Here is a 9,384-nt window from a genome sequence, read left to right on the forward strand (position 1 = left end):
TCCATTATTTACAGGATCCAGTTCCACTGAGGATCCCCAGGACTTTATAGACCATATGTATAGAGTATTGAGGGTGATGCATGCCTCCGTCACCGAGGCTGTGGAGTTGGCTTCTTTTCGACTACGTGATGTAGCCGTCCTATGGTATGAGGCATGGGAGAGATCTAGAGGACCTGATGCTCCGCCAGCAGAGTGGGAGGACTTCTCTGAGGCTTTTTAGCCAATTATTTGCCACGGGAGGTTCGGGAGGCCCGTCTTGACCAGTTTCTTAGCCTAAAGCAGGGGGATATGAGTGTGAGGGATTATAGCCATAAGTTTAATTCTTTGGCAAGGTATGCACCAGATATAGTACGTACCATGAGGGCTAGAGTTCATCATTATGTGGATGGTTTGGGGGATCATCTGATTAGAGACTGTAGGGTTGCATCCCTATCGGATGATGTAGATATTTCCCGCATACAGGCTTTCGCTCAGACTACAGAGGACCTTTCCCGTCGGATTCGTGATACTCACAGGGATAGGGAGCAGAATAAGAGGGCTCGTACTATGGGGTCTTATAGGGAGCCACGAGTTGATTTTAGGCCCCCACTCCATCGATATCCACCTTGGTCAGCAGGTAGTTTCCCACCACAGATGCAAGGCCAGCGGTTTGATCGTTATATTCAGTCAGGACCGGGGCAGAGCTCAGGCTAGCCTGAGGGTCATCGACAGGAGCGTTCTGCACATATGAGATAGCTTACTCCTCCATGTACTCAGTGCGGTAAGCTGCACACCGGGCAATGTAGACAGGGTTCGAGTACATGTTTTCATTGTGGGCAGACAGGACATTATATTAGCCGGTGCCCGGGGTTAGGCAGAGGTACACCAGCTCAGCCTTCAGGATTTACAGCAGCCTCTTCGCCCTCAGTCCGTGCTCCCCGACCAGGTCCACAGTCTACTCAGGGTCATGGTAGGGGGAGAGGCCTCAGGTTCTAGTGGTGGCCAGAATCGCTTTTATGCGCTTACAGGCCGACAGGATTCAGAGGCATCCCCAGATGTTGTCACAAGTATATTGACAATACATTCTCATGCCATTTATGCATTGATGGATCCCGGCTCTACATTTTCATATATTAATCCATTTATTGCTGGTAAGCTTGACATAAGATCTGAGTTATTGCCACAGCCAGTTGAGGTGTCTACGCCAGTTGGCGACTCTATTGTAGCTAATCATGTCTATCGAGATTGTACAGTGTTAATTAATGACCGTCCAACCTCTGTTGATTTAGTTTAATTGGTTATGCTAGACTTCGATGTCATTATGGGTATGGATTGGTTGGCAGCTTGTTATGCTAATATTGATTGTCATGCAAAGTTAGTCCGATTTCATTTTCCTTGTGAGCCTGTCCTTGAATGGAAAGGTAATGCAGCCACGCCCAAGGGTAAGTTTATTTCATACCTTAGGGCTTGGAAGTTTATTGCTAAAGGTTGTATATACCATCTGGTTCATGTTAGGGATATAGATAAGGAGCCAGCGACTCTTCAGTCGGGTCCTATTGTGAATGAATTCCCGACGGTATTCCCTGACGAGCTTCCAGGAATTCCCCCGAAAGGGAAATCGATTTCGCTATAGATTTGCTTCCTGATGCGCAGCCTATATCCATTCCTCCCTACAGAATGGCTCCTGCAGAGCTAAGGGAATTGAAGGAACAACTGAAGGACTTGCTCGATAAAGGCTTTATTAGGCCAAGTACATCCCCATGGGGTGCTCCGGTGCTCTTTGTTCGAAAGAAAGATGGGTCCTTGCGGATGTGCATTGACAGTAGGCAACTAAATAAAGTCACTATCAAGAATAAGTATCCTCTTCCACGAATTGATGACTTGTTCGACCAGTTACAAGGTGCCAAATGCTTTTTGAAGATCGACTTGCGATCCGATTATCATCAGCTACGAGTCAGGGATATTGATATCCCAAAAACAACATTTAGGACGAGGTATGGCCATTTTGAATTCCTTGTCATGTCTTTCGGGCTTACAAATGCCCCAGCAGCCTTTATGGATCTTATGAACCGGTTATTCAAACCATTCTTGGATGAATTTATGATTGTGTTTATTGACGACATCCTGATATATTCACAATCGGAAACCGAGCATGCGGACCACTTGCGAGTTGTATTGCAGACTCTCCAGGACTACAAGTTATATGCTAAATTCTCTAAAATGTAAATTTTGGCTAACTTCTGTAGCTTTTCTTGGTCATGTTATTACCGGCGATGGTATCAAGGTTGATGGCCAAAAAATTGAAGCTGTGATGACTTGGCCGAGGCCCTTGAATCCGATAGAGGTTCGTAGCTTTTTAGGCTTGACAGGGTATTACCGAAGGTTTGTGGAGGGATTTTCCTCTATCTCTACACCATTGACAAAACTGACACATAAGGGAGCTAAGTTTCAGTGGACTGAGGCATGTGAACAAAGTTTTCAGGAACTAAAGAAAAGGCTTACTACAACACCTGTCTTGACTCTTCCGGATGGCACCGAGGGTTATGTTGTATATTGTGATGCCTCGAGAATTGGCCTAGGTTGTGTTCTTATGCAGGATGGTAAGGTTATCGCGTACGCCTCCAGACAGTTGCGAAAACATGAACAGAACTATCCTACGCATGATCTTGAGTTAGCCGCAGTTGTATTTGCCCTAAAGATTTGGCGGCATTATCTATATGGGGTTCATATTGATGTTTTCACCGACCACCAGAGCCTTCAGTATTTATTTAAACAGAGGAAGCTGAACCTACGACAAAGAAGATGACTAGAATTACTAAAGGACTATGATGTTGATATTTTATATCATCCCGGCAAAGCTAATATTGTTGCTGATGCCCTTAGCCGGAAGTCCATGGGCAGTCTAAGCCATGTTGAAGCTGATAAGGTCAAGATGACCAAATATCTATGCCAGCTAGCTAGTTTGCAGGTGCGTTTGGTAGATGCAGAGGGTGGACGCATTCTCGTTCAGAATACGGCAAAATCTTCTTTTGTTACTGAAGTGAAAGAGCGACAACACGAGGATCCTGAGCTTATAAAACTGAGGGAAAGTATTCCACAGTAGCGACAACCTTTATTTGAGCTAACTGGAGATGGAGTCCTTAGATACCAGGGCCACTTATGTGTACCATCAGTAGGAGAGCTCCGTGCCAAGATTCTTTCGGAGGCCCATTATTCTAGATATGCAGTTTATCCCGGAGCGACAAAGATGTATCTGGACCTTCGACAGATCTATTGGTGGAATGGAATGAAAAAAGATATCGCGGAGATGGTAGCCCAATGTCCCAACTGCCAGCAAGTTAAAGCCGAACATCAGAGGCCTGGAGGCCTAACTCAGTGTATTGAGCTTCCATTATGGAAATGGGACATGATAAATATGGACTTCATCACTGGTTTGCCTCGCACTCCACGGAGGTATGATTCTATTTGGGTAATTATTGATAGGCTTACAAAATCTGCTCATTTCCTGCCAGTCAGGACGACATATTCAGCCTAGGATTATGCCAAACTTTACATTTGAGAGATTGTTCACCTTCACAGAGTGCCATTATCTATTATCTCTGATCGAGGGGCTCAATTTACAGCATATTTTTGGAAATCTTTTCAGAAGGGTCTAGGCACGCAGGTAAATTTTAGCACCACTTTTCATCCGCAAACTGATGGACAGACAGAGCGTACTATTCAGACAGTTGAGGATATGTTACGTGCGTGCGTGCTAGATTTTAAAGGAAGTTGGGATGATCATCTACCTCTTATTGAGTTCGCTTATAATAACAGCTTCCAAGCTAGTATTCAGATGGCTCCTTACGAAGCACTATACGGGCGGAAGTGTAGGTCGCCGATCGGTTGGTTCGAGGTCGGGGAAGCAGAGTTGCTAGGTCCTAACTTAGTCCAGCAAGCAATGGAAAAGGTAAAACTTATTAGAGACCGGCTGCGTATAGCACAAAGTCGGCAAAAGTCTTATGTAGATGTTCGACGACGAGACTTAGAGTTTGATGTAGAAGATTGGGTTTTCCTGAAAGTATCGCCTATGAAGGGCGTCATACGATTTGGAAAGAAGGGGAAGCTCAGCCCTAGGTATGTTGGACCGTATAAGATTATTCGAAGGATTGGTAGGGTGGCGTACGAGCTTGATTTGCCTTTAGAATTGGAAGCAGTCCATCCTGTGTTTCATGTATCTATGTTGCGGAAGTGCATTGGAGATCCTTCACGTATTACGCCCATTGAGGATATTCACATTGCTGAAGACTTATCTTATGCAGAGGTACCCGTAGTTATTTTAGATCGGCAGGTAAGGAAGCTTCAAACTAAAGAAGTGGCTTTCGTGAAAGTGTTATGGCGAAATAACAACATCGAGAAAATGACCTGGGAAGTTGAGGAGGAAATGAGGAAGAAGTACCCCCACCTATTTACGACTTAAGGTGAGTCGCATTTAAATAATTGCCAATTATTTCTTTACAGCAACTTAATTGGATTTTAAATGACTTGAAAGTGCAATTTAAATTTCTTATTGCGAGATAGCTATACGAAGCCTAGTATTTGGAATCTTCAGAATTTGATTTTATGCTTTGCAAATGTAACAAATATAGCCTCGCAAATAACATATTAGCGGACAAGAAATGAAACCAAAGAATTGACTTGACCCATTCGCGGACGAATGTTCTTGGGGGGGGGAGACTGTGAGACCCCAGGTGTTTCTCTCTTCTCTTACGTAATATACGTAACATGGCGTGGTTATATTAGGTATATATGGTTGGGTATAGCACATTGGGAGAATAAGACTAAAAATATGTGGTAATATCAAGGAACTAAACTAAAGCTTTAAGTCAAAGGAATCCCTTAAACAAAGGTTCATGGTTAAAGAAATGGCTCGGGTAGCACCCCGCGCGTTCGGAAGGTTTAAGTTAACTTGCACCTGTGGGATAAGACTAAGAGTATATAATATGCTAAGAATAATATTTTATGAGGTATTATAATATCACACTGGTCACATGTTAAGTTTTGGAGTCAAGCAAGTTGCGAAATAAAGGTCGGCAAAAGTTATCGTAAATTTCTCTAATACATTTTCTAAACTTTTGGGTCAAACGTATCAGATCATTTCTCCCAATATATAAAGTGTTATGGGACCCAAAACCTACCAAATCGAAGGTATACGAGTCTAGTTTGAAACCAAAGAAATCTCACATCAAACCGATGTTGGAGTAAAAGGTTATGACTATTTTACCGCGGACTGTCCGGGCTGAAATCGGGTCGTGAACCGGGTCGGGTCAAACAAGTGGTATAAGTCGGAAAATCCGACTTTTAAGGCCCCAAAACATTTCATCTTCGTCTCAAAATAGTGAGAAAGCTTAAGAGAGCGTTTCATGGTGTTCTTGAGTGATTAAGGTGCGTTTTTAACGATTTCTATCGTTAAAGTTTGCCCGCGTGCCTAGAAGCGCAATCTCTACGCTTTGCAATCGTTTTCCCCTTCTATTAGCTGTGTTTGGAGCTATTTTTGGAAGATAGGAAATTGTTGTTCTTGCTGGTTCTTCAGGATTTATACTTGGTTTTCCAAGGTAATCATCTTGGGACTCTTTTATGATCGTTTTTACAAAGTTCTATGGGCGTTTCATCAAGTTAGGGTCATATGGCAAATCTGCCGATTTAAACTCATTTCTGAATTATTTATAGGTGCGTATAAGCTGCATATATATAGTGGTTTCGAAGCTTAGGACATAAGGAACAACTTTCGTGAAGGAACTATAGGCATTCGGACGTTCGTTGGAGAGGTATGTTAAGGCTAAGCTTCGTCCTTCCTTTTAGCACGAATTTTGGGAAATTCCTAAGACGCCAAATGTGATATTTTACTATTCTGTTGCTAGAAAGACCTTCTATGAAAGGCATTGGTATCGTAGCTGAAGTATTTTCATGATGCTATTAGGTTGATATTCCACTCGTTCGGTTAAAAAGGGTATTCGACATCTATATATGTCATTTTGTCGGCTTTCTTAAATATATGTCCATATATATGAATTCTTATTCGTCTTTGGGTTGTGTGACTTAAAAATAAAGGCATTTAGTATTTGCGATCAGTCCTTCTTCCTTGTTAAAGTGTATTTTAAAATCTCTAAAGTGACACGTCGATTTCAAAATTCTCAAATATAATTTTTATGTTAAAACTACTAAAACATTTGATTTTTTTTTGAAATACTTTCTTTTAATAATTATCAAGAAATTAGGTATAAGGACTAAGTGAAGCACCTTAATCTTTTTATGAACATATTCAGAGTTAAGTTATCTTTCTAACAGTCGAGTTAAGTTTTCAAACTTATTAAAAAAGATATAAGGTTCCACGAGACATTTGTATGCGATACGAAGGTAATTATGAGATTATGAGAATAAGAGTACCAATGAGCCAAGGTTGGCTAAGTTCTTGTTATGGCCTATTATGTGCATTCAAAGTTCATATCATAAATGACATGTTATGCATGGACTTCGAGCTATAATCGGAGGTAAGGGGCCTATTTGCCCGAAAGACTATATATATTGTACAGATGGCCACAGGTTGGCAATATGATACCGGTTAGCTACCGGGAGAGACCTCCATTGCTAGCATTTGGTTGGGTATGTCATACATTTACATCAATATATATGTATTCACGACATACGATTACACGAGCATACCATGCATATTTTATTACTATGAGGTCGGATGTCGGCCATGGAGGCTATCAGAGTTTCAGTATCAGGTGGTATCTTTATTACCTTTTACATCAGCTATGTATGATTCTACTTTCTGCCTTACATACCAGTACATTTTTATTCGTACTGATGTCCCATTGCCTGGGGACACTGCATTTTTGTTTCGTGCATGCAGGTCCAGGTAGGGACTCTGATCGACCCCTCCGCTAGGATTTCGGGGTTCAGCTATGAGTTGGTAAGCTCCACCTCTTCCTGGAGCTTTCATAGGATGGTTACTTTTGTTGTACAGTTTGGGTATAGTTGGGGCCTTATCCCAACAGTGCTTATGACACTCTTAGAGGCTATTGTGGACACAATATTCTAGGTTTCTTTTTGCTGCTTTCAGTCTCCAGCTCATAGGGTTGGCATGTATATATAGGTGTATAGGCATGTATGTCTTCAGTCGCGGCCTCGTCGGCCAGCTAGTATTTTATTATTTTGTCTTGTCTACCTATGTTTATATGGCTTGTTGTTATTCATGTCATAACCTTACGGTCCAGGCTTAGTATTTCAGATGTTGTGCTGCCTGATCTGTTGGGCCCCTAGTCTAGTTAGCTAATGTGTTTAGTGGCTAACTCGATCGAATACAGTATCGAGTGCCAGTCATGCCTCCCCTAGTTTGGGGCGTGACACGGAGGGCAACACTAACACTGGTGTTGTAGTCAAAGCGGTCTTGAGCTTCTGAAAGCTCGACTCGCAATCATCGAACCTTTTGAATGGAGCACCCTTCTGGGTCAATCTAGTCAAGGGTGCTGCAATAGACGAGAAGCCCTCCACGAACCGACGATAATAACATGCTAACCCCAAGAAACTCCTGATATCGATCGATGTGGTAGGACGAGGACAACTCTGGACTGCCTCGATCTTCTTGGGATCCACCTTAATACCCTCAAGTGATACAACATGCCCCAAGAAAGACACGGAATGAACTTGCACTTGTAGAACTTAGCATATAGCTTCTGTTCCCGCAAGGTCTGAGGCACTAACCTCAAATGCTGCCCGTGCTCCCCCATACTACATGAGTAGATCAATATGTCATCAATGAAGACAATGACAAATGACTCAAGATACTGCCTGGACACCCGATTCATCAAATCCATAAACGTCATCGGGGCGTTAGTCAAGCCGGAGGACATCACTAAAAACTCATAGTGTCCATACCTAGTCCGGAAAGCCGTCTTCGGTACATCCGAAACACGAATCTTCAGCTGATGATACCCAGATCTCAAGTCGATCTTAGAGAACACCTTGGAACCCTGTAACTGGTCAAGCAATTCATCAATGCGCGGCAACGGGTACTTATTCTTGATGGTGACTTTGTTCAACCGGCGGTAATCAATGCACTTCTGCATACTCCCATCCTTCTTCTTCACAAATTACACTGGTGCGCTCCAAGGCGACACACTAGGTCTGATGAACCTCTTCTTAAGAAACTCTTGAAGTTGCTCCTTTAACTCCATCAGCTCCTTTGGAGCCATGCGATAAGGCAAAGTAGAAATAGGCTGGGTGCCTGGCACCAAATCAATACCGAAATCGATATCCCAGTCCGGAGGCATATTGGTAGATCAGCAGGAAATATGTCGGAAAACTCTCGTACCACTGACACTGAATCTAACATGTGAGTCTCTGCAATAGTATCCCAAACAAAGGCCAAATAGGCCAAACAACCCTTCTCGACCATATGTCGAGCCTTCAAGAAAGAAATAACCCGGCTAGAAGTACCAACCGACGAACCCCTCCACTCTAATCTGAGCAACTCAGGCATCGCCAAGGTAAGAATCTTGGCATGGCAATCAAGAATGGCATGGTACAGAGACAACCAATCCATGCCTAGGATAACCTTGAAATCAACCATATCGAGCAATAGAAGATCTGCTTGGGTATCATATCCACAGAAAGTCAACACACAGGATTGGTATACCCAATCCACAATAATAGAATCACCCACTAGCGTGGACACATATACTAGAATGCCTAAGGACTCGCTAGATACATCCAGATAAGGTGAAAATAGAGAAGAAAGCATAAAATCTAGCCGGAGCGCCACCTAACTGGCCTCCACCTCTAGGGTGACCCCTACCCACCTCCCCTCCGACTCTGGCCGGGCGGGCGGGCAGTGTGGTAGATGGTGCAGTAATCATGGGCCGATGGTCCTACTGCTCAGCCTTGCCTCGCAGTCTGGGACAAAACCTCTTCATGTGGCCAAACTCCCAGCACTCAAAATAGAACCTCGGAGAAGTGGACTGCTGACATGAAGTCTGACCCTGATAGACTAAATACCCACTGGAGGAACCCTGAATAGCTGGCGGACGGTAAGTGCTCTCTGGAATAGCATTGAAGTAGGGTTATGCTGGAGCACTCCGAGTCCCCATCTCTGCCTCACGGGCCATAGAAACCTGAATCTTAGGGTGCAGACCTATAATGAACCTCTGCACCCTCTATGCGTCTATGGGGAGTATAATAGCTGTATGGCGAGACAAGTTAGTGAATCTCGCCTCATAGTTGGTCACAGATATATGACCCTGACAGAGTCGCTTAAACTGAACTCGAAGCTCCTCTCTCTTTAAAGGTGGTATGTACTTCTCTAAGAACAGATATGTAAACTGATCCCAAGTCAAGGGAGGTGAACCTGCTGGCCTGCTAAGG

At 43.4% G+C, this 9,384-nt stretch overlaps 1 protein-coding gene across 1 annotated transcript; it reads left to right on the forward strand.

Annotated features, from left to right (window-relative positions):
- The first annotated feature begins 288 nt into the window (after positions 1-288).
- Positions 289-693, forward strand: LOC138905799 (uncharacterized). Its single transcript, XM_070194316.1, has one exon. It carries the CDS (start codon positions 289-291, stop codon positions 691-693), a length of 405 nt encoding a protein of 134 aa, XP_070050417.1.
- Positions 694-9,384: the final 8,691 nt, after the last annotated feature.

This window comes from Nicotiana tomentosiformis, chromosome 2 (genome assembly GCF_000390325.3).
Source record: "Nicotiana tomentosiformis chromosome 2, ASM39032v3, whole genome shotgun sequence".
NCBI classification, from domain to species: Eukaryota; Viridiplantae; Streptophyta; class Magnoliopsida; order Solanales; family Solanaceae; genus Nicotiana; species Nicotiana tomentosiformis.